The 26,334-nt window shown below is 40.1% G+C and overlaps 1 protein-coding gene across 1 annotated transcript; it reads right to left on the minus strand.

The window, feature by feature from the left end:
- Positions 1-12,300: 12,300 nt before the first annotated feature.
- med4 (mediator complex subunit 4) lies at positions 12,301-20,501 on the minus strand. Its single transcript, XM_026911002.3, has 7 exons — positions 20,363-20,501; positions 19,755-19,821; positions 18,587-18,757; positions 16,251-16,308; positions 15,747-15,833; positions 15,364-15,495; positions 12,301-12,989 (listed from the first exon to the last, which is right to left on the minus strand). The coding sequence occupies exons 1-7, from the start codon at positions 20,428-20,430 to the stop codon at positions 12,814-12,816; spliced, it is 759 nt and encodes a 252-aa protein (XP_026766803.1). The 5' UTR covers positions 20,431-20,501; the 3' UTR covers positions 12,301-12,813.
- Positions 20,502-26,334: the final 5,833 nt, after the last annotated feature.

Below are 26,334 nucleotides of genomic sequence, written 5' to 3' on the forward strand. Positions count from 1 at the left end.
CTTGAAATTATTTTGTTTTACAGTACAGCACCAATTTAATAAAAAAAGATAATATTTTCCCTTTTTAGTGCAAAAACTAGGCAGCCGTTCAACAAAAAAAATCATGAACAAACATGGAAGTGTAAAATATGTAATTTTTTAATAAGCTTTTCTTCACCAATCATTACTAAATCTGTCTCCGTCTGGAACTATGTTGCAAAAGAGGACTTTTTTTTGCTGTCTGTGTTTTAACAGCTTACCATCTGTCTTCCAATAACTCAGAGCTCTGATCTAATTACTGGGACATACACATCCAGGTGCCAAATAGGATGTGTAATTTCATGCCAGTTTGACAAGGCCAGTGGTAGCAAAGAGAGCTGTATTTGGCAATTGCTTTCATGATGCTGGCCCTGACTTTCTCACTTTCTTTGATCCATATGCTTGTTAAATGCCAAGGTTCTGATATTTTCAAACACATTTGATTTTCTCAGCAATGAAGCTCCTAATGTGGACCCCTCTGTGACTAGTTGCAAGAACAGCATTGAGAAAAACGGGCTAGCACGGATAAACCCCCATTGCTTTCAAAGATAAAAAAGACATTAGTATAAGGTTTCATATTAGGCATCACATCAGATTATTTGCTGTTAACAAAAGTCAGATTCATGGACATTTGAGGAACCAAGAGCAACAGCACCACCAATGGTCATGAGAAGAACACAAAGAAAAGCTTAAAGAAGCGAGGCTGGTGCTGATTTCTTTCTAGCCCAGGCTGTAGATTCAACCAGCCTATTAGTAACAATCGTGTCAGGTCATTACAGAGAGTGTAATCTCTGCCCCCCAGATTTCTTGTGCACGTGGACTGATATTTTTAATCCAGGCTTCACTGACGCCTCAGTGATTGAGAATGTGCATGTGAAATACAGTCCCAGGTGTGCTGAATGTGAATGAGTTGGATTATTTATGCCATTTTATCTTATTTTCCAAATGCCGCTGGAGGAGAAATTAAAAGAACTCAAATATAAAAATAGGAAAACCTATACACATGCTCATTTATGCAGTTATCCAACCATTCAATCATGTGGCAGCAGCACAATGCATAAAATCACGCAGATACAGATCAAGTGCTTCAGTTAATGTTCACATCAAACGTCAGAATGGGGAAAAAATGTGATCTCTGTGATTTTAACCGTGGCGTGGTTGTTGGTACCAAATGGGCTGGTTTGAATATTTCAGAAACTGCTGATCTCCTGGAAATTTCACACACACACACACACACAGACACATACCAACCTTTCGTTCTTGGCTAAAGTGCTGGGAAAAGTGTGACCATGCAACTTTAAACATTTCTTGCTGAAAATAATAATAATTTATGAGCCTCTTTAGTCAGGTTTTCATGCACATCACAGTACTACATGTACACTGTGATATACTTCTTTTCTGTCTCTCATCTATAGGTATTACAGCCATTGTCCTAGAATGATTTATATGTTATACATCATATGTTTCCAACAAAATGATGCCTGTCACTTTAAGAAAACATAAATCATCCACTATCTCTATCATTCAAGATGTGTCCCAATGCTCAGTTCTTGGCCTCCTCTTTTTTTTACCCAATGTTGATGGACACATTTTTCATAGTCACAGAAACACGTAGCATGTGATGAAAACATATAACTAAATGTCATCAGCATAACATGTTAGTGCAAGTTCTAACACAGTTCACAATCATAGGTCCCCCATCATTCCAACAATTCAGGGTTTTTCAGCATGCATTTCTGATCTAATGCTTTGGATGAAGGATACATACACAGGCTGTGTAAACTCCCCCATTCTTTTTACACTATACACAAATGATTGTAGAATCCAGTATACAAATAATTACATTATTACATTTTTGGATGACACAGCCATACTCAGTTTATTGACAATAGATTCACATAGTGCTATGTGTAAGTCATAGATAGAAGAGGTTGTGCAGTAGTGTAAGGAGCACAACCTGATGTTAAACTTCAAAAAAAAAAAAAAAAAACTAAAGAAATGGTTTTTGATTCCAGGAAATCCCCTGGTGGTGACCACAGCCCAGATTCTATGGGGAGAGAGTTGAGCAGGTAACAACATATACGTATTTTGGGGATTCAATTTGATTTTCAGTTACAGTGGGCTCATCAAGTGGAGTATGTTTGCTCACGAGTTAGCCAGCGTTTGCGTTTTTTTGTGAAGGCTTAAGGTCCATGGAGCAGATATAAGCACTATGTTATTGTTTCACAGGGCAGCCATTGAATCCATTATCCGATAGGGTCAATCAAATTACTGAACAGTAAGAGATGAAGTGTGTGTGTGAAATGTCTTAGTTTCGGGTATTTGTGTAACATTTAAGTGTAGGGTTTTTGGGCAATATTAGGTATAGGGCATTTGTGCAGTAACCGATGTATGGCATTTGTGTATGTTACATGTATGTTGGTTATTGTATGGTGTATTTGTTTTGCAGTTTATACAGATCTGGGTGCAATTGCATGTCAATGTAGTTTGATTGTGTATGTGTATTGTAACGTCAACTATGTTCTCCCGTTTGCCCAAGACAAATGTCTCCTAAGGTAGACAAAAAGGCTAATCTAATCTAATTCCTAAATTAAACACAGACAAAATAGAGGTACTGCTAGTATGCTCCTAAAGCCAAATATCCAAACTGATTTTTCTGTTAAAATCTCTCTTTTTTTCACCTTTGTAACTTTGCTTTTTCTTAAATATTGGTGATGCTAAAGCAGTAGTTCATGCTTTCCTTAGCTCTCATATTGATTATTGCAGTGCTTCCTTTATTGGTCTATCAGCTACAACCATAGACAAAGTTCAATGCATTCAAAACTCGGCTGCTAGAGTACTTACAATCACTAGTTGATCTGATCATATTACACCCGTTCTCTGTTAGTTACACTGGTTTTCTATCGCTTCCCACATTCAATATCAACTTCTCGTCATTACATTCAAAGCCCTCCATGGTCTCGTGCCTGTCTATCTCTCTGATTTTTGAATTGATCCAACCAGTGTCTTGTGGCTCACCTGTCACTCTCCCAGCTTGACTGAATACTTTCTCCTGGTCCTCATTTTCGATGCCCTCTGTGAGATCTTCAGCTTTTCAGGGTCCCTATACTGCAGCATCTTGTTTCTGAATGGCAGCTTGTTGTTATCATAGAGAGTGATGGTGCTCAAGTTGCATGGAAGCCCCAACCACCTGCAAAGGTAGTGGCTTATCTTCCTCTGGAAGAGCTTGACTGTGGAGAGTGGGATCTCGCTCACCAGCAAAGGCTACAGGATATGTGGTGTGTTGGATTGATGCAGTGTCCCTCGGGGAGCAGTTGAAGGTCTTCCCCAGGCTCTTAACTAGTTTCTCAAAGACAGTGCCTCTCATGGAGTAGCAGAACATGTCAACCAACCTCCCTTTCTTCCATAGCAGAGAACTTGATTTGGCAGGCTTGATGCACATCTGTTACAGTAATCCATGAAAGCTCTGATGGGTTTGAATGCCAGACTGCATTTCTGTGGATTGACCTGCACGCTCATGGCAAAAATGATCACTGAAATCGTGCATCCAGAAATCCCGTTCTCAAACCAGTGTCTGTCAGAAGCTACGGTATAGTAATATATGTGTATATTTAATCTTCTAGTAAAATTACCTGTAATGGGAATCAGAATCCAGGCACACATTTGAATGAGTACAGATTAATGTAATTTGTAGTCTATAGTGTAGTAAACGGTATGTAAATCATTCTCTAGATACCATTGTGTGCAAAAATCCCAGGAGATCGGTCGTTTCTGAAATACTCAAACCAGCACATCTGGTACCAACATCCACGACACGCTCACAGAGATCACACTTTTCTTTATTCTGATGTTTGATGTGAACGTCAATTGAGGCTCTTGAATAAAGCCCGACCAGAAAGTTCTGCCAGCCCAGAATTGTCCCATATACTCAATGTCCAAAAGTTGATGATGTCACCAGTGCAGTACAACGACTGTGCCATTACAATTATCCCAGTGGTGAAAAAGAATGGATCAGTGTGTATTTGTGGTGACTTCAAAGTAACCATGAAACATGTCTTCCACATTGAGCATTACCCAATACCACATATTAGACCATCTCACATCCTTATCTGGAAAACATTGTTTTAGCAAGTTAGACGTGTCCCATGTCTTGTCCCACCAGTCCCATGCCTACATCCAGATATGGGGTGATAACAAGTTGAGGAAGATCCTCACAATCACTACAGAGACAGATCTATTCTGCTATAAGTCTCCACATGGGATTGTTTCAGCATTAGCCATTTTCCAGTTGGCTAAAGGCAAAGGAATACATAGCTACACACTTGCCATGCTGGTACTGTGAAAATGAAGGCCATAGTCTGCAATTATGTATGATAGCCTGTGATTGGCGGGACATTGTGTGACAGGCATCACTGGAAAATGTTGTGTGATGCACCTCTCCGACTGATGGGTCAGGCCAAATAAACCATGGCAGTGGATACACTTAGATTTTGTGGGGCCAAGCAAAGGATACACATACAAGGTTGTGGTCGGTGCTTCTTCTAAGTGGCCAGAAGTGCAGGTATTAGACTCCATAGACAGGACCATTCAAGTGCTGCAAAATCACTTCCCTTGCTACAGAATATCTGAGGAGCTTGTCAGCCATAATGGGCCCAATTTACAGCACAGGAATTAATCACATTCTTGAAGGCAAGCCATGTCAAACATATTCCCTCATACCACCCAAAGATTCATGCAAATTCTCAAACACATAATGAAATCATCCAAGAACTGAGGTTAGACTCTTTCCTGCTTACACATAAAATTTACAACTTACTTGAAGTCTTGTTGGCAAAGGAAAGTACCAGATGTTACTCTGTTCAAATGACTAAACCCCCATGTCATTATGAACAGGTACTGAACTATATGTAGTTATGGTAGTGAAGCTGTTCTGTTATAGGGCAGAATGAATGAATGACTGAATGAATAAACAAACACGAATGGGCCCTTTAGTCCCAGTGAAGGGAAATCTTAATGCTACAGCATACAAAGACATTGTAGACAATTGTATGCTTCCAACTTTGTGGCATCAGTTTGGGGAAGTCTCACATATGCGTGTGATGGTCAGATGTCCAAATACTATTGGCCATTAAGTGTAAGTTTAAAGTGGCTTTAAACATAATAAGCAATTTGTAGTCAATGGTGAACCTAAAAGCCAGTGTAATTTGAATAAGATTTGGGTAATGTGTTCTGACTTTCTTTTTCTGGTACGGAAGCAGGCTGCTACATTCTGCACTAGCTAAAAGAGGCAGCAGGGTGTGAAAGTCTAAAGTAAATCTAAAGTCTAAAGTCTAATCTAACCCTAACCCTAGGTTATAAAAATGTGTACAAGTTCTTCAGTGTCAGTGTCTTATTTTCATTGTTTTTTTTTTCAAATACACAATCAGAGGTGTACTTGTACTTATACTTATATATAGATTAAACACACCACCAACACACCACTAACACACACTAAAGACTCAGGAACAGAAGAAATTTGCAAACCCAATTAGAATGAACCAAATTACACAAACACTGAAAGTAAACTATTTGACCTATTGGCCCTAAACACTGATCCAAAACTTAAAAAAACTTACTGTGGGCATCACTTGGCCATCGAGACACGCTGACACAGACAATCCTGGCTGCCCTGAGAGCAGAGACTGTGCCAGAAGTGTGCGCTAAATAAAGTAGAGACAGAGCCGCACTTTCTCACTAAGTGCACTAAACATAACCACATTCGAACTGAATTCTTCACCAAAATGAAAAAATCATTCACAATTATAGCTGCCTCTCAGATACCAACAAACTGCTCCACTTACTGCCCCAACACTGTACACACACACACACACACACCTGCCACTAGGTGAGGGACAGTGAGTGACCACATCATCTAATATAACACACACACACGTATGTACATATATATATATATATATATATATATGTACATACGTGTTTGTGTGTTATATTAGGCATCACTTGGCCATCGAGGCCATCGATATAAACACACACATATATATGTGTGTGTGTTTATATATAATAATAATAATAATGATTGGCAATATATGTCATGCCAATAAAGCAACCTTTAGACTTTGACTTTGATTAAATCCACAAAGAGCTGGTGTGGCAAGCAACAAGAGTTATACAAAGCCTTGAACTGTAGCCTGTGGTTGCACAGAATAGCCGTCAAGATCCAGGGTGAAATTAGCAACCTTACTGCAGAGGGACTTAGTGTCCAACATCAGTATTTCTCTTTTATCATAATTTGAGAGAACGATTTTTCTATTTATTCAAGCTTTCTTGTCTTTCACACAGTCTTCAATTGTATGTCAAGAGCATGGAAGGGAAAGCAAATAGTATACTTTAGAATTACATGTTCATGTACATAAAACAGACTAAAGCCTGTTCATAATATTATGGTCAATAGTGTCAAATGCTTCATTCAATTCCAATAGTACATCCTTCGCTTAGGTTTAGCACTCCAAGCATACCACTCCAAATCACACCAACAGCTGGGTAAAGAGAAGTCAGCAATATATACATGGAAAAATGTCCATCTTCGTACCTCAATATATTTACTCTTTTTTTTAAAGGGCATGTTTCTTTGCTGTGTTTGAGTCATCATTTTCTGCTGTTCCTCCTCTCGATGTTTAATTTTCCTTCCTTTCTCCAGCATTCTCTGTCAACAAAATAGAAGTCATCATGATTTCCTTTATTGAAGCCTGGTCAGACACGTTTCAGTTGTACACCGACTCCCACACAACAGAGATGAGTCATCAGGCATCGGTCTCTGGGGAAATAAAACCCCTCTTTTTTACTCTCCATCATTTGAAGAAAAAGACGAAAACAGGAGGAGAAAAAAGCCCATGATGGACTAACACAGGGAAGGGAGTAGACAAAACAGATTTAATAACATAGCCTGCCTGTGGCACAAAGACAGAGATCTCATTCAGAAAAAAATTCACAGCTCTTGTCTAGGAATCACAGAGATTATCAGCATCCAATAGCCATTTTAAATCATGCCCTAAAATGTTTGTTTTTATTTGAATAGTTTGAATATAGTTTAATTAACCAGTGCTATTTGGTTCATAGAACAGTTTTACTAGAACGATGAAGCACCAGAAAGCAAAAAGACATATATTTACTGTGAAGTAAAATATTTAAATATTTCTCTCTCTCAACCTTGGAATATACAAGAGAAATGGTTCTATTTTTTCAGCAAACATGAGAATACAAAATTGTGTAAAATACTTATGAAAACACTTGGCACCAAGACATTAGCAGCAGATCCTTTAAGTCCTGTAAGTTGTGAGGTGAGGCCTCCATGGATCTCACTTGTTTGTCCAGCACATCCCACAGCTGCTTGATCGGATTGAGATCTGGGGAATTTGGAGGACAAGTCAACACCTTGAACCCTTACGCCCTGCCAGTGCAAAACTATTCTCAAACCATTCCTGAACAGTTTTTGCAGTGTGGCAGGACGCATTATCCTGCTGAAAGAGGCCACTGCCTAAAGGGAATACCGTTCCCATGAAGGGCTGTACTTGATCTGCAACGATGTTTGGGTAGGTGGTACAAGTCAAAGTAACATCCACATGAATGCCAGGACCCAATGTTTCCCAGCAGAACATTGTCCAGAGCATCACACTGTCTTCGCCTGCTTGCGTTCTTCCTATAGCGCATCCTGGTGCCATCTGTTCTCCAGGTAAGCGATGTACATGCACCCGGCCTTCCACATGATGTGAAGGAAAATGTGATTCATCAGGCCTGGCCAGCTTCTTCCATTGCTTCTTGGTCCATAGCCGCGGACCGGTCAGAGTGCCCATGCTGACCCCTGTCCACCGAAGAAAGCTCCTACAATGGGCACGTAAGCATCAGAACTGGACCATCCTCCTTTTATACATCTTATACATTCTTAACTGAATATGGTCTTATTTGTCTTAATTTATGGATTTATATAGCATTGCTTTCTTTACTTTGATGACTGGACAGTTGAAGACTGGAAACAAACCAGATGATCTAATTTTTTCTAATTTTCAACTGTCAGGTTTCAGTGAGTCACTGCCCATGATAGCCTCAGATTCTTGTTCTTGACTGACAGAAGTGTAACCTGATGTGGTCTTCTGCTGTTGTAGCCCATCCACCTCAAGGTTTGATGTGTTTTGCATTCTGAGATGCTTTTCAGCTCACCACGGTTGCAAAGAGTGCTTATTTGAGTTACTACAGACTTCCTGTCAGCTCAGACCAGTCAAGGTGTTTCAGCCAGAGTTTCCCCATTCTGATGATTGATGTAAATATTAACTGAAGCTCTTGACCTGTACAGTGGATATAAAAAGTCTGCACACCCCTTTTAAAGTGGCAGGCTTTTGTGAAGTAAAAGAATGATACTCAGATAAATCATGTCAGATCTTTTCCCACCTTTAATGTGAAATTGCAAAGTATACAAATAAAGTCAAAAACAATCAGAAACATTTTAGGGAAAAAGGAAAAATCAAAAAAACTTAGAATAACCTAGTTACATGAGTGTGCACACCCCTAAACTAATACTTTATGGAGGCACCTTTTGATTTTATTACACCACTCAGTCTTTTTGGGAAAGAGTCTATCAGTGTGGTAAATCTTGACTTGGCAATATTTTCCCACTTTTTCTTGCAAAAAACATTCTAGATCCATCAAATTGTAAGGGCATCTCCTGTACACAGCCCACTTCAGGTCTCCCAAGATTCTTAGTTGGATTCAAGTCTAGGCTCAAAAACATTGAACTTCTTTTGGTTAAGCCAGTCTTTTGTTGATTTGGATATATGCTTTTGGTTATTGTCATGCTGAAAGGTGAAACTCCTTTTCATCTTCAGCTTACTAGCAGACACCTGAAGGTTTTGCACTAAATTCGACTGGCTTTTTGTAGCTATTCATGATTCCCTCCACCTTGATAAATGCCCCAGTTCTGGCTGAAGAAAAGCAGCCCTAAAGCGTGCTGCCACCACCATTCTTCACAGTCGATATAGTGTTCTTTTGGAGATGTGCTTTTTTTTTTCGACCAAACATACCTTTTGGAATTATGGAATTATTATACCTTTTGGAGTTGGTCTCATCAGACCATAACACATTTTGCCACATGGTTTGGGGTGATTTAGTTGGGCTTGAATGTTTTTTCTGAGAAAGGGCTTCCGTCTAGCCACCCTCCCCCATATCCAGGCATGTGAAGAATAAAAGAGATTGTTGTCACATGCAGAGAGTAATCAGTACTTGTCAGATATTCCTGCAGCTCCTTTAATGTTGCCATAGGTCTCTTGGCAGCCTCCTCAGGCACAGGGCAGGCTGTTCCACCCCTTCCCTCAGGGTCTCAGACTCTGGGCCTGGCCCCTGACGGGCTGGGCTAACAGCCATGGGACTACCGGATAGAGTGGTCAGGACCCTGGAAGGGTGTTTCAGTCTTGGTGTGAGACGCACAAGGTGAATCCCCTCACATCTACAGTCTGTGATAGTTCCTGCAGGAGCACCTGGATGCAGGGAAATCTCCCACCACCCTCAGCATGATGCCAGCAGTTAAGGCTGCTCGAGTGGGGGATCACAAACTATCAGAGCATTGCTGTGGCCTGATCTCTCAATTCCTTAAGGGGGCTCAAAGATGCACAGCATGCAAAATAAGACCTACTGTGCCCCAGTGAGATCAAGTCCCGACAGCACTACAGCACCCCCCTTTAGAGCCCCTTGAATCTGTGGACCTGAAATGGCTATCTCTAAAGACAGCCTTCCTATTGGCAGTAACCTCCCCTAAGAGGAGAGGGGAACTCCAGGATCTCTCAGTCCATCAAAACTGCTGTAGGTTCATGCCAGAGGGTTCAGAGGGTTAAATTGCACCCTAACCAGCTTTTCTGCCAAAAGTGCTGTCTGAAGTACACCTAAATCAGTCAGTTTAGCTTCATCCATTTTTCCTTCCACAAGAAAGTTATGAAATGAAAACAGTCACTAATTTCCCTGGTGAGAACACTATCAGTGTATCTACAGTGCACAAAGGTGTTCAGACAAATTGATCAGTTGTTTGTATGCTTTAAATCAGAATGTTGGAGAAGCCACTATCTAAGGCGAGGGTATCGCATTGGGTTGTGGAGACAATCCAACTGGCCTATAAGGAAAAGGATGGGCCACCACTGCTAGGACACTGCGAGGGCACACTCAATACGAGGGACGGCAACCTCACAGGCCTTGTGGCGGGGTGCCTCTCTGAAGGAGATTTGTGGGGCAGCCATGTGGTCTTCTCCGTCTACCTTTACTAAATTTTACCGATTGAATGTCACAGCCAGTCCCTCTATTGGAGACCTGGTGCTGGGAGCAACCAGGAATGAACATGCCATCTAGGCTGGGCTTCAGGTCCAGTCGTGGTGTCATCCTTCTATGAGGCAGGGTGATAGGTAAGGTTTTTTCCCCTCCATTCTTTCATCTTGCAAGGGAAGTGAGCTTTGGTAGCGTCTGGCGCCTGGCTTGAGACTGTAAATATTGTACATAGTTTGTCTGTTTATTGCACCTTCCCTTCGCTGTGTGGCTTACAGAGTTTCCCCGTACATATGGAATATGTAACGGATAGAGAACATCAATACGATAGAGAACGTTTGATAACGATGTAACCTTTTTTCTCCGAGTAAAGAGACTATCTCTCCACCTGAGGCCACTCTGGGTCATGATCAAAAGATAGCACTGAATTCATGTCACTATGGGTGTTTTTTAGGGCACTAATTAGGGCGTGACCGGCACAGCCAGAGTGTCTTAAAGAGTAACCACTTCACCAGGCCCAAGGGATCAATCTCTGTACTTATGGAATATGTAACAGAGTGGAGAGATAGTCTCTTCACTCAGAGAACAAAGGTTACATCGTAACTGAACGACCTTTATTTGGGGTTAATCAGAATACTCCTGAACATGAAATTGAATGTGATTGGTTCATTCTGAACACAGCCACATCTGCAATTATAAAAGGGTGTGCACACTTATGCAACCAGCTTATTGTAACTTTTTTGTTTTTCCTATTTTTTCCTAAAATGTTTCTGATTGTTTTTCCACCTTTCCACTTTATCTTGGTTTAAATTTTTTTCATCACAAAAACTTGGCATTTTAACAGGGGACTTTTTATATCCACTATAGATCAGAATTTGTAAGATAAGGCATAAAATTCCCCTATTAATAGCATGGTACTGTAATCACTTTAGTGGAAATTGGGTAATTTATGGCTACATTTTAAAATGGCAAGATTGTTCGAGAGTAGATTGTGTCTTGCAGTGATCACATCATTAGTTCATTTTGCACGTCCTTATCACATCGCAAGTAATACCTGTTTATGTCACTACCCCAGTCCGATGTGTTTCTAAATTGTTTTAGACACAAGTGTGACCTAACGCAGAAGATAAGGTGTTGGTTTTAAGCAGAGGTTCAGATGTGCGCATGCTGTACAGTGGTGGTTGCTGCATTACAGTGAGAATTTTAGATAATGTAAACATGTAGACAAGCAGATACTGTCTCAACATTTCAATATTTTTTCAGGTTCACGGGGCCAAAGGAAATGAGACAGTGGGCTGTATTTGGCTCACAGACCTTGAGTTTGACATGTGAGTTTATTTATATGATAATTTTTTTTTGTTTAAAGTGGTTACTGGGGTGGGGGTGCAAACTTTGTCACACTTTCTTAAACCTCTACTTCATTTCATATGGAGTCAAGTGTTTCATTTGTATATCATTGAACCCTGTTCTTGTATTTTTAAAAATTCTTTGTTGTTAAAATTATGTGTATACAATTTTACATACTGTGTACTCTGCCATATTAAATATTCTATGCATACTGGAATAGGTTATTATTTCCTGTATTGGACACCATATTGGTAACACCAAGACAGCACGAACTGTATAACAGACAATTGCACAAGTGTGCGCTCTTTTTTTATATTTTAACTCTATAGGTTTGAAGCCACAGCATTTTGTATACTGAATGTAATGTTTACCTAACTTTTTTTTTTTCTTGTGCCACTCTGGAACACATGGTGAATATGTACAGTTTTGACCATATGTATTCGCAGGCTGTTGTACCTTTTTGTTCACATACATGCATAAGCCCACACCTCAAAATTCAATGAATTCAAATCTCACACTGTGTTGTAATTATACCTGGCCCGACTTCGACTGTTCAAAGAATTCCCCAAAGACCATATTAAAGGGAGGAGCACTCATTCCATTTATTCCTGCTCTAAATACATACAAAAGAGACAAATATTTTACCAAAGAAACTTTATTTACAAGGTCTGAAACCCAAACATTTTTACAGCTCTATTTACACAACTGCTGGGTTACATGAAAGGTTTGCAGCATTTCTACATGAGCTTACAGTATGCTAAATTACCATCCAAGTCCATCACACTAAGCCAAAAGGATTCAGACGAGAGATAATGAAGCAAGTGTTCATAAGGTACTAAAATATTACTGAATTCTCAGAAGCTCTTTGTCTCTAGAGGTGAACAGGCAACAAATTACACTGTTAAATTGTTTTAGATTGGTTATCATGAGATATTTTCAGCTGGCTGAGGTCAGGTTGGTTTTAGCAATGTGGAAGGAATGACGTTAATAATAACCTTAACTTTTTTTTTTATTTTTTTGATCAAAATTCGTTTTTGGAGACTTTTGTATTAAGATATCTCGCACACTAAGTCCTTTTGGAGAATTCTGTTCTTACTTACAATACTATTCATATTGTCTCACTCACTCACTCACTCACTCACGCACTCACTCTCAGTCAGAATCACTGCTGCTACTGGACGAGTCGGTGCTCATGGCCTCCACGTCGTCCTCATTCTCCTTATTGTGCCCCGGCAACTCCAAGCTGAGGTCGTTACCATGGTGAGGTGGTGGAGGCATCGCCATGGCAACATCTGCAGACTGCCATGGGTACTGAGGGGCCAGCACATCTTGGAAGGGAGAAGAAGGAAGAATGAATATATATATATCCATGTTATCCATCATCATCAACATAAAGCTCAGACAGGAGGCGGTTCAGCAAGAGGGGAATGTAATTGAAGTATCTGAAGTAAATGAGTATCGGGCTGTGCCATTAATAGCGTATGCACATTCAGCTGACTGTCTACAAAATAAGCACAATAAGCAGACAACCAGGAGGGTTTAAAACACAACATATTGATATTACAATTCTTTTTAAATGAATGCAGAATAGTTAGTGTGTCAGTGTTTTAGGATTTTGGGTATAAGAACCAAACTGAGAAAGAAACCAGATTTTATATGTTTTAGAAAAATGAAGTTATGTTTTAAAAAAAAATGCAACCACTTTAGGATGTTGCCTCATCAACTAAAAGTAAGCTAGAAACTCAATTATAGGTCATGATGTGATGAAGGTTTAGATCTAGGTTTGGAGGTTTAGGTCTCCTGCAGCTGAAGAAATGCTAATTTAAAAAAAAAAAAAAAAGATTTTATCATTGAGACTGACACACACACACACGCACACACACACAGAAAATAGCACGCCATATGGCAGGAACAGGCAGGATCAGGATCAGATGATTTTTAGATGAAATCTAATGGAGATTAACAGCATTGTCAGCAGCCAATATCAAGTTTCCGATGCAAAAACCCCCCCCAATGCCAGAAACAGAGAGCGATACAGGACTCTCACTCCACTTCCTACATCATTGGAAGTGCCATATAATGGATTTAGTCATGTAAAACTACAATCATGATATTATGTTATATGTGAGTATAAAGTGTAAGGCTTTATAACAGCTGTAGTTCATTATAATGGCTTAAATAACAAATTAAAAACAATAACTAAGACTTTGGGTGTTACCTATCCTAAATTTAAAAAAAAAAAAAATACAATATTCTGGCACTTCCATCATTGAGAGTGAATACATTTTCACTGAGGTTTTTACAGAGCATTTTTCACCCGTTTATGATGCAAATAGTTTCAAGGTTTTTAACAGACTACACTTTCAGAAAGCAGCTGGGAAGCGTGAGCACGTCTATAGAAGACAGAAAGTTCTGGATGTGACGAGGGAACATTTTTTATTTTTTACACTTTAGATGCTTTCTAAATTAAACAATATTAACCTAAATTTGATTAAACCCATGGAAGAAATATCACAATGTCTCATCAAAATGTTTCCAGGTATGCAACCAGACACACCTCTAAGTTAACCAATCAGCACTCACTTGACGCATAGCACTCTGACATGCACAATACCTACTCAGCTCACGAGAGGACTGAGTTTAATGCTGAAAGTTTGCACTTTGGGCTCATACTCATCATTTAATTTCAGTTTCAGGTACACTGTCCAACTATTTATGGACCTGACTGTTACAAATACGCTGTCCAAATATTGATCATTAGTTTGCCATTAGCCAATCCACTGACCTTCTCAAGCACTGTCTGGATCTGCATGGTGTGGCCTGGAGGCCCAATCATGTACTTCGTCTTCATTAATTTTAACCTCTCTGGTTTTACAAACGGCTGAGCACTTTTGTCCACTTTCCAGATTTTCTCATGCTTCTACATTAACGCCATTACTTTTGAATCATTTGTCCCTCCATCGTTTATAGATCCCACTTAATGGGAATACTATAGTTTACTGTAGTTTAAAATACTACAGAGTTCATTATTCGAAAGCACAGTTGTCTGAAATTTATCTGAATGTAGAGGATCAACGTAACAATGGCATGCAATTTGAGCCATATGTTCTTCACGTGCCCAGCCTTGCATTGGCTCAATTTCTTTACCATCATTTTACTGAAACTTAGTGTTGAGGTCTGCGTTGCTGTAGCTGTATTTGGTGATCCCAAGTCCTGGAGTCAGTTTAATTCAAAACAGTTAGAAATTTTTAGCATTTGCATCTTTATTAGCTAGATGCCATCTTTTATTTCATTGGAAATCTAACAGACTCCTAGATATCGCTCAGTAGCTCAAGGATAAAACATTAGATATTCACTAATCACTGAAGAGTAACTCTGTCTTTTTCTTTCTTTCTTTCTTTCTTTCTGTTTGTGGGACATAGGTAGGATCAGGTGCTAACACACATGAATAGGGACAGTAGTGGGGAATATTAATGGAGTTTTAATTTTTTTAATCTGGGTTTGCTGAAACTGCTAACTACTGTTACCTCACACCATTTTGCTCAATACAAAAAGTTGAAACAAACATATTAAAAAAAAAAACCCCACTACAACTGGAATCCCTTTTTTGTGCGTAATATGTTAACCTAACAATTCTAAAGGGCCTACCAGATCAATAAATTGCTGCATCAATAATACAAAAATACAGAAGAGTACACATACCTGGTAATCTCCCAGCAGCCAGTGCATCACCAGGGAGGTGGCCGTTCACGCCATTGGTGGGCAGGTTACACATATGACCCAGCATTCCACTGCGCATCTCAAGGTCAGTGGGATAGGGCCTCCGTGGGTCACCTGACACACACACACACACACACACACACACACACACACACACACACACACAGTGCGTAAGAGCATTAAAAATGCAGATTCACCTGAATCACAGCCAATTGGGGACAATCTGTCCAGAAGAAGTTCTCTGACTGCACACAATGAGTGAATGTATTCTTCAGTCGTTACTGGAAGAAATAAACGTGGCTCAAAAAACAATCTGCGAAATTGGAAGGTACAGACAGGGAGAGAGAGAGTGGCAGAGAACATACCTGGGACCCAGTTCAGAGGAGCACACACTGCATTACTGGCACTTATCCTGTGTGCGTACTTTATAATTTCCTCTGAAGAGATGCTTCCTGGTAGACAGAAACATTACATGGACAGTGAAATCCACTGGCACTGAGCGCTAGGTTTCATGTTTAGTATCTGAAACTACATGTCAAATGAGAAACTCGGTAATGCCCAGATGTGTTAATAGTCATAGGGGGCATTAATAGTAGCAAAAGATTTTACCATGATACTAAAAATGTACATTAGATGACTCCCTCATGGGCAAATATGTAAGCTGTGTTTTGCTACGGAGATTTTAATTCAACGTGATGACATCACTGGTTGCAAACAGACTCTATACAGTTTGTCTGAATCTTTGGTATGACACTGGAATCAGAGAAGGCTATTGTGATATAATTTAGAGTTATATCATTAACAGTCAGTGTACTATTTTTGGAGTGGTATGGAGTGGTATGCCTTGGCCTCAAACTAAAGTGAAATACCTTTTCTGGCCTTCTCGATGGATTTGAGTTTCTCTTTGGCCTGGTACACAGCAGTGGCCTAAAGAAAGAAAGAAAGAAAGAAAGAAAGAAAAAGAGTGAGACAGAGACAAAGAGAGGCTTCACGGTGAAGGAGACACTGCAATTTCTTTCACTTCCTCAAAAGATCAGCCATTACCAATATTCCTTCTACCATTTAATAGAACAGACAGCTCTGCTGGCCAAACACACAAGCCATCCTGCTTGGAGGAGGAAAAGAAAAATTGATTTTTCATCAATCAATGTTGCTTGTGTGCAGATGGGTAGAGAGATATTACAAAAAGGAGAGGCACAGATAAGCCTGGCAGAAAAAAGGCAGAAAAAAGAGAAACTGTAACTCAGGATTCTTTGTAGGCTATATAACTGGAAGCATTTTTTGAAGCCTTTTTGAACACTTTCTTACAAGCAACAACATACGTATACAGTCGGGTCCATAAATATTTGGACAGTGACACAATTTTCATAATTTTGCCTCTTTACACCACCACAATGGATTTAAAATGAAACTAACATAATTATAAATATAAGGGTTCTATTTAATACTTGGATGCAAATCCTTTGCAGTCAATGACTACCTGAAGTCTGGAACCCATGGACATCACCGAATGGTGAGTTTCCTCCCTTGAGATGCTTTACCAGGCCTTTACTGCAGCTGCCTTCAGTCGTGGCTTGTTTGTGGGTCTTTCTGCCTTCAGATTTGTCTTCAGTAAGTGAAAAGCTCAGTTGTGTTGAGGTCAGGTGACTCGGCCATTTAAGATTGTTCCATTTCTTTGCCTTAAGAAGCTCTTAGGTTGCTTTCGTGGTATGTTTTGGGTCATTATCTGTACTGTGAAGCGCTGGCCTATCGGTTTTGTAGAATTTGACTGAATCTGTGTAGAAAATATAACTCTATACACTTCAGAATTCATTCTGCGATTCTATCGGCAGTCACATCATCAATAAACACCAGTGACCCAGTTCCATTGGCAGCCATACATGCCCATGCCATAAAACTGCCTCCACCATGTTTGACAGATGATGTGTTATACTTTGGATCATGATCCCTTCCTTTCCTTCTCCATACTTTTCTCTTCCCATCATTCTGGTACAAGTTAATCTTGGTTTCATCAGTCCAAAGAATCCTGTTCCACATAGGCTTTTTTTAGATGTTTTCTACCAAGTCTAATCTGGCATCCAGACCTTTTATCACCTTAAACTGTCATGAAATAAGGAGGAAACAGGCCATGAAACTGCTTATCAGTAAACTGTCCAATTACTTCTGAGCCTGTGAAAATGAAGGGACTCTGTAAAGAAATAGCTGTAATTCCTAAATAGTTAATGTAATATTGTTGTTAAACCTTTTGCTAAAGAAAAAGGGCCATTTAAATATGCTACAACAATGACAGAGCAATACATCATAAATTGCAGCTGTAAGATGACTAATTATTAGGTGCATTAAAAGTACCCAAACATTAGCCTATGCTAACCTTGTGATGAAATTGTAACATTTGTCAGCCAGGAAGGAAGAGGGAGGGAGACGAGGTAGCAGAAGGACCAGATAATGGAAAAATTAATGGATAAAAAGGAAAAATGTAACTAACCATGGGAGTTTCGCTGTAAACAATTATTTCTCTTCCTTCTAAAACGTTTACATTTATAATTAAACAAAAAAATCTGAGACTTTTTGCTCTGGAGTGGTTAAATGTGCCGTTACTCATGGCTCCACAATTCGAGGAAAGCAACTACTACAACTGTTTTTTTTTTTTTTTTTTTTTGTAAAGAGCACAGTTTCCATATAATCCTATGGGAACTGACCACAAGAAAATTGAAAACATTTGACTGCCCATATTCCAAATGTTATGCATTCCAATGCATCAAAAAAAAAAAAAAAAAAAAAAAAAAAAAAAAACGCCTATATTTGGGACACCGTCTAGTAAGCAAGGTAACATCCCACTGTGGCTGCTGATGCTTCCGTGTAAACGCAACCTTAAAAGACTTCTGTTGTGACTCACAGCAGATCAGGAACATCATTTTATGAAGTATTTTAATTTGATTTAAAAACAAACAAACAAACAAACAAAAAAACGCAGTGGCTGGTTACAGTGAGAATTACACTGAGCATTTCTTTTTGCAATGGCAGTGACTACATCAATCTCAAAAATGACCTGTATAAGAAATGTAACAGAAATTAATATGACAGAAATCTGCAGTTTAAACCACACATTATACTGTTCCATCGGCACACCCACAACAGAATGTTAACTCATCACCTTATCACTGTACGTTCTGACTTATTATATTGTTATTATAAACAAGCTCACCAGGATGTGCTCTGCCTCCTTAAGCTGCTTCTGCAGCAGCTGGATGTCACCATCCCTCTTCTCTACTTCTTTCTCCAGCTTCTGCATCTCCTCGTGAGTCCTGCCCTGCCTCAAGGCTGTCCTCATCAGCTCCTGGAATTCTTTGTCCCTCTGCACCAGCAGCTCCAGCACCTGCTCACATAAATGAGTTCAACACGATGCGTCAGTGTTGGGCCTGATTTATATTTCTGTAGGCACGTGTGTGTACATGTTCACACAGGGGTCCGCCAACACAGATGTGTGTATTAGGGGTCAGTGTTGAATGAACAACAGAAAAAAGCAAAATGAAAAAAATAAGCCTGATGTTGCCTGATCATTGTAGCAGCGAGCATAAGAAAATAATCTCATATTACTGTTAATCAAGTCTAGTTAGTACACGGTGAAACGAAACACCATTCCTCCAGGACCATGGTGCTACATCAAACAACTCAGAGCAACAAGAGACTCCACATTTCTACATAAAGTGCATGTGCAAAAGAATCATCATGCAGGTCGGTTGTTGCTTTATTGGCATCTGGTGATGGTAGACACGAACACCGGTTGATCCGATGTCCATGTGCCATTAAAAAGTCGTGCTAAGAAGAAAAATTGCACCATATTAGTTCCGGAGCGGCCGCTGCGTGCTATTGCCGCACAAAAAAATTGTCCTACTAATAAATTAGGCTGCAACATCATCAGTATTGGATGTACTGTCCTACTCCACCAGTCAGCATTTGTCTGATTTCCGTGATGCTTCGTTGAGATTTCGTTTGTGCACGAATGCTTGCAAGCTATGCTTACACATAACACTGTTCTCTTCATCGAGACTCTGAGCTCCCTGAGAAGGAATTCTGAGTTTATGGAGTTTTCTTTGTTTTTTTTTTTCTTTTCCTAGTCAGAGGTCGGGAATTATGAGTTGGAAATTTAGTTGAACGCAGCATCATGCACTGCATTCTGGGACTTTGGGTCAAACATTTGTTGCCTCCACTACTTGTGTTGGATTTCTCATTAATATGACTTTATTGATCCCGAGGGGAAACTGCAGATTTATGTAACCTCTAACTTGTCACAGGAATAATGAAAATGTCGCATGTCAGACATTTTAGTATGGAGATATTTAATGTGTTTCAGGGCCGAGGTCACAGGGTACCTGAGTATCCTCTCCAGGCTGGGGAAGTTTCTGGCTTCGAGACAACGCAAGCATCTCTATCAGTTCCCTGGAGACAGAAAATAACAGCACACATCATCATCATTCTGAACCTGAAGACAGAATAAAACTAACCAAATAATAATAATAATAATAATAATAATAATAATAATAATCAGGCACAAATTAACGTTTCATTCTTGGTGTGGTATGAATGATGTTCTTAACATCATATTTGAAACTCACTGATGCTGATAAACTAATATTCTGACTACACTAATACATATTATAAATACGGTACAATATTTACAATACTAATAAAGACTATATGAGTAGTGCAAGTAGTGATATCAGGTCCCGCCCAGCTCGCCGACAAACTGCGCTATGATTGGCTTGTCCTTTCAGACTGGCCAATCAGCGGCGAGGAGTGTGAGCTACTAGCCAATCCTGGCCTTTGTCTGGATACAGGTAAAGCTATACGTTAGCACAGCTAGCCAAATTATCTAAACTTTCATTCGTTAGCTGTGGTAAATTGAACTATCTGCCGAAATTAGAGGAAAAGCTTAACAATTATCAAATATCACAAACAGAAATCAGCCATAAAAACCAACCTGGACAACACTTCTATATCATTCAGAGTGGACAACAGCTTCTCTTTAGTCGATTTGTCGGCCGCCATGTTGCATTTCCTTCCTTCTTCTGTATTGTTTATGGAGGTTGTCAGAGCCGCTTAGGGTGCAGTACCGCCACCTACAGAGAGGGAGCGTGTACATTTCATTAATACAGTACGGTGCATTCAGATAGTATTCACATCCCTTCATTTTATTTCACATTTTATTATGTTGCAGCTTTATGCTAAAATGCTTTAGATACCTTTCCCCCACATCAGTCTACACTCCATACCCCATAATGACAAAGCAAAAACCTGATTTGTGAAAAAGAAACAAATTTAGCTCAGGTGCATTTAGCTCAGGTGCATCCCGTTTCTCCGGATCATCTTTGAGATGTTTCTACACTCTGACTGGAGTCCACCTCTGGCACGTTCAACTGATTGGACGTGATTTGGAAAGGCACACACCTGTCTATATAAATAATGCTGAAAATGCATTTCAGAGCAAAAACCAAGCTATGAAGTCAAAGGAAAGAATCTGGCTGCAGAGCTCAGAAACAGGATTGTGTCGAGGCACAGATCTGGGAAGGCTAAAAAAAATTCTGCTGCATTGAAGCTTCCCAAGAGCACAGTGGCCTCCATAATTCTTTAAATGGAAGACGTTTTGAACAACCAGGACTCTTTCTAGAGCTCGCCAGCCGGCCAAACTGAGCAATCGGGGATATGGGTCTTGGTAAGAGAGATGACCAAGAACCTGATGGTCACTCTTTGAGCTCCAGAGGTCACCCATCACTGCAACATTCCACTGATCTGGGTTTTAAGGTAGAGGAGCCAGACAGAAGCCTCTCCACTTAGAATTTGCAAAAAAAAGCACCTAAAGGGCTCTCAGACTGGGAGAAACAAAATTCTCTGACCTGATGAAATGAAGATTGAACTGTTTAGCTTCAATTCCAAGCATCATGTCTGGAGGAAACCAGGCACTGCTCATCACCTGTGCAATACCATCCCAACAATGAAGCATGGTGGTGGTGGTAGCATCCTACTCGGGGGGTGGTTGTCAGCGGGAGGGACTGGGGCAGTGGTAAGGGTAGTAGGAAATCTGAACACAGCAAAATACAAGAGACCGGAAATGTCTGTCCACTGATGGTCCCCACCAAACGTGACAGAGCTTGAGAGGATTTGCAGAGGAGAATAGCAGAAAATACCCAAATCCAGGTGTGCAAAGCTTGTCGCATCATACCAAAAAAGACTTGAGACTGTAATCTCTGCCAAAGATGCTTCAACTAAGTACTGAGTTCGGTGTCTGAATACTTATGTCAATGTGATATTTCAGTTTTTTCTTTTTCATAAATTTGCAGAGTTATCACAAATCTGGTTTTTGCTTTGTCATTATGGGGTATGGAGTGTAGACTGATGTGAAAAAAAAGCATAAGGCTGCAACATAACAAAATGAACTGATTGCACATGTGGGGCCACCCCCAGCAGCAATGAGCGATCTCCAGCCGATGAGAACTCCAACCAGAATTGGGGCATTAGGAGGGACCAGACAGGTCCGTAGAGCAGAAGGGGTATCACTGGTATCTCAGGAGTAGCATGTGTAGCCAGAGAGAGAGTAATAGAGGGAGAGATTGTTAGGTAAGCTTTTGTCCTCTAAATAGTTAAGGACAATGTACTTTGTGTGCAGAGTGGAAGCAGGGACTCCGGCAAGACTAGCTGTGACAGCATAACTAAAAGGGAGAGCCAGGAGCTAACACAGACATGAGGGCGTCCTGGGACATAAAGCAGACAGCCACTCCACCGTCGACAAACCTGAGAGAACGCATTAAAGTGGGGGGGCAACAGCGTCCAAACATCCCAGTTCACCACAACACTCTATGCCTGTGAACGCCTGTTTTCGGGTTGCCCGGGTTCAGCATTGAATCTACTTTTGATGTCACACTCCACAATAGTGGTTAATGGCTTATATGAAAGTAGACACTCAGGGCTTTAAGAATTTGCAGTTTTTCATAAGTATTCTTTTTTTACCTAGTTTAAATGTTATAATTTTATTGTGGCAGTTGTATACAGTGTTTCACTATCATAAAAGCTTTAGGTGTGCCGTCCAGTTTATCTCTGTATCAGTGTTATTATGGAGAAGTGTGAATTCTTTGCCCAGCAGGGGGCTCACACCCCTACCCTTTCCCGTTGCCCTGCTCACCAGCAGCTAAAGACAGAGACACTCTACACACTGAAACCCACCAGTGTCCTAACTAATCTTATAACAGATTTAAGGCAATTAAATATCCGATAAGTCGATTTCCATTCCTTTATATTGCCTCTATATTTAATCCTCCAGAATCCAGCAATATGGGAAGCAGCAGCAATATAATAATAATAAAGTAAAGAAATAAACAAGCTTAAAATTGAGTATTTTGAGTAGTATTTGAGTTTGTATATCAGAGATAATATTCTTCTAATATCACAGTGATTTGCCAACAATTAAAATTTTTAATTTATTAATGAACATCCGTGAGAGTCTTCAGGACAGAGGGGAAACTGCAGTTTTTGTCTCCTTACCTTTCAACACAGAGATAAAATGGAGATCCTGGTGAGAGAAAGACTGTATATACTGTAGCTACTATAGGGCTACTGTCTTGTCAGAAAACTTACTTCCAACTTACTCAGTGCTCAAGGGCTGTGACATTGCATTCAGATCAGCTGACAGAATTTGAGTCAAAGCCTCCGACACATAGAGGATTCAACATCATTTTACCAACAGTGACCCATGGTGAATGTGGCAGGTACAGTAATTCAACCCATCACTGATTACAGAAGGAAGAATCAGCCTGTCTACATGAATGATGCCTCTCTTCCAGACATGTGAAATGACTTCTGTGCACATTTTAAAGCCTCCAGCACAGAGGCACTAGTAAAAATCAACTCCCCCTAGTAACCAGGTGGTCACTGTGACTGCACTAGACAAACCCTGCTGAGGGTGAACCCAAATAAAGCTGCCGGCCTGGAAAAGATGCCTGCTTGTGTGCTGAAGGAGTCTACTCATCAACTGACTGATGCCTTCACAGACATGTCTTCATTATCTTTCTGGCACAGGCTGCTCTCAACACCTGCTTCTATTCAGCCACCATCTCCTCATCTTTAACCAACTACACCACCGTCAAGATATAGAGCAGTATTCAATACCCCATGCTTTTATCTGCAATCCGTCTGAACTGGATATTGACTCTTAGTTTTACTCCAGCAGACCTAGATGACATATTAAGGCATCTACTCAAATAGCCATCCAATGTATATTCTGTGGTGTCAGATTCAGAAAAAGATAGCCTAGACATAGGCATCCTACCCAAATGCTGATCAGGCAGAGGCATATATGCTGTTTGCGTCTGAATTCGGCTGTCATCTATGGTCTGAGTGCCAATGAAGTAAATCTTAGCTTGACATCCAGTTCAGAAGCATTGCAGATAAAATATTGAATACTGCTCTATAACTGGCCTGTGGTGCTGTGGCTTAGTTGGTTAAGAAACTAACTGTCTAGTAAACAGGAGATCCGGCAGTGCCTGACACAAGTTTCTTCTGTTGCTATGCCTTTGTTACAGCCTGAGATGAAACACGACACAAGCAAGCTGAGATGGGTTCTGCAGCACACTGGATGGTGGGCTTGTGGGTTCAAGTCCTGCCAGAGGTGTTTGCTTTTGGATGTGTGTTGCACGTAGATTTCAATTGTTATCAACAGAGAAGCACCTGCCTAAAAACAGGGACTCTTCTGTGATTGCAAGCACTGTGCCTTCCATGAAGTTGCTAGAACCTGAGATGAAACAACATGCCAGGGCTCTAATTTGGGCTCTGTGGTGCAGTGGATGGTGTATTGGCCTTTCTAGGCTCAGTATTGGTGCTATTCAATGGTTGTGGGTTTGAGTCCCACCAGGGTAGTTTGCTTCCACATGTGTGTTGCTTGTTAATTTCTTCTATACCAGACAGGGTGTCTGAGAAGAATTCCATGGTGGGGAATCCTGGTGGATTAGGCAATTCCCTACTTTCCATCTTAGATGCAATGCTTTGTTGGTAAAATGAAGCTGTTGCCTAAATTTAAGTTCCTACAAATACTCGTGACATGGATTCATGCCATAATTTGTGCTTACACATGCAAACCACACACTAACATTGTGATTAGCAAAGATTAGAAACATATGCTGAGCACCCTCAGAGGAATTGTTGTCAACAGTCATTTGCTTTCAGACATGTGTTGCATGTTGTTTTCAATTGCTATCAATAAATTTTTGGTGATATGTTTATTAAGACTATGGCCAGAGGTCAGATCTTTTATCTGCTGTGGCTTGTGTCATGGAGAATTCTTCTCATCTCACACTTAGCTTTGAGGATAAACAAGGAAACAAAAACCTCGTAGAATCAGAAAGAAACTTTATTACAAAGGTAAACCTAAGCAATAAACAAGGTCAGTCTCGAGAGCGAACACTGAAAGTTGATCATAGTTCATGATCTAAAAAGCCCCGAGGACAGGATATATTTGCCTCACTCTAACTCTCTTTATCACCACTGGATGTCTCCCCATCCCTTGATGTCACCCATTTGCCATTTATGTTATCTAAAGCAGCCAAGGCCGCTGAGACCGCACCAGATAAAGCTGACCTCGGAGAGGTCTCAATTCCCTCCTTATCAATTTTTCATGCATGTACCTCTTGCATGTGTATTGTGAGTCCTGCCTGTTAATCTATCAAGGCTTTTACTTCTCTTCATCTTAAGCAGTCCTCTGTATAGCCTTGTACAAACTAAATTTATTAGACAGACTTACTGGAGCCTGCCCTGGTGATGGAATGTGTTTGTTCTACTCTTTTTCTGATACTGATGTGCACACTCTGCTCTAAGTCCTAGGAAGTAACGCCATTTGATAATAATGAACTTGTTTTTCTCATCTCACGTTGCCCTTCACATGTAGGCCAGGGTTCAGTGTCCCTTCCAGAGTTACATAAAGACCGACATTATAAAATGGATTATATGCAGTATAAAATAGGTGATATGAAAACATAAAATGTATTTTCTGATTAGTTTCCACAATCCCCCTTTGATCAATCTATCTATTACAATAATTTCCCTAATCAGTAATAATCAGAATGCTAATAAAGGGATGATTCGTACCAAAGTGATCCTTGGTCAAAGATTAAATAATAACTTTGTGTCCCCTCATTCCCCAGAGACAGGCGAAAAACCCCTTTCATAATTCCAATCAAAGTTGTGCTTTGTGCACAATCGTGTATTCAACACCTGGGTTCAGCAGAGGACTACAACACTTAAATGAGCATAGCATTGCTTAATAAGTTGTGGATCACATGATTAAAGATTATTATCCATCCTCTAAAGCTTAACTACTTACTTAATAATTAGACAGAAACATATTTATAATCTTCTAGGAAAAGGATCAGTGTTACGTTATGCGTTTGTTTCAGTGGACCCAATTAAGGGGTTCTAGTTAGGCAAATCCCATCTCTGGTTTTCCCCTATCTGATGTTGGTTCGGGTGACTTACAATCTCCAGGAGATGGATAAGAATCTAGGAAATCTGTCTATTCCTGGACTTTTATTGATTGATTGATTGATTGATTGTTATAGTGGGTTACTCTAAGGCTTATTTTGTTTGTTAAAAAAATACTATCGCCCAGAAGACAAATGTAATTATTGCATGCCGCAGTGAAGTCAGTATGTGAACTTACTCAAATTACACTTCATATAAAGTTTACTTTGTTTCACAGTTTGTTATGGTTCATATGTAATATGCAAAATCAGTCACTTTGTGCCAAATAGTCTCTTAATAAACACATTGTACCTTTCATTTGTCTTCTTCTGCCCCTTGTGATTTTACACCACGTAGAGAAGCTCATTGGAGGTCAGAGGAGAGGTTACTCGCACATCACTCTGTCCTCTGTTCTCTGTGTCTTTAAGTGCTCGATTGCCTTATTCAGAG

This window comes from Pangasianodon hypophthalmus, chromosome 5 (genome assembly GCF_027358585.1).
Source record: "Pangasianodon hypophthalmus isolate fPanHyp1 chromosome 5, fPanHyp1.pri, whole genome shotgun sequence".
Taxonomy (NCBI): Eukaryota; Metazoa; Chordata; class Actinopteri; order Siluriformes; family Pangasiidae; genus Pangasianodon; species Pangasianodon hypophthalmus.

Bases quoted from the DNA above. Each gene is read 5' to 3' on its own strand.
- med4 (XM_026911002.3), bottom strand. From the start codon at position 20,430: ATGGCGGCCGACAAATCGACTAAAGAGAAGCTGTTGTCCACTCTGAAT. The intron at 19,822-20,362 runs GTTGGTTTTTAT...TTCTGTCTCCAG, and splicing joins GATATAGAAGTGTTGTCCAG to GGAACTGATAGAGATGCTTG. The intron at 12,990-15,363 runs GTATGTGTACTC...CTCCCTTCCAAG, and splicing joins GGCTGCTGGGAGATTACCAG to ATGTGCTGGCCCCTCAGTAC.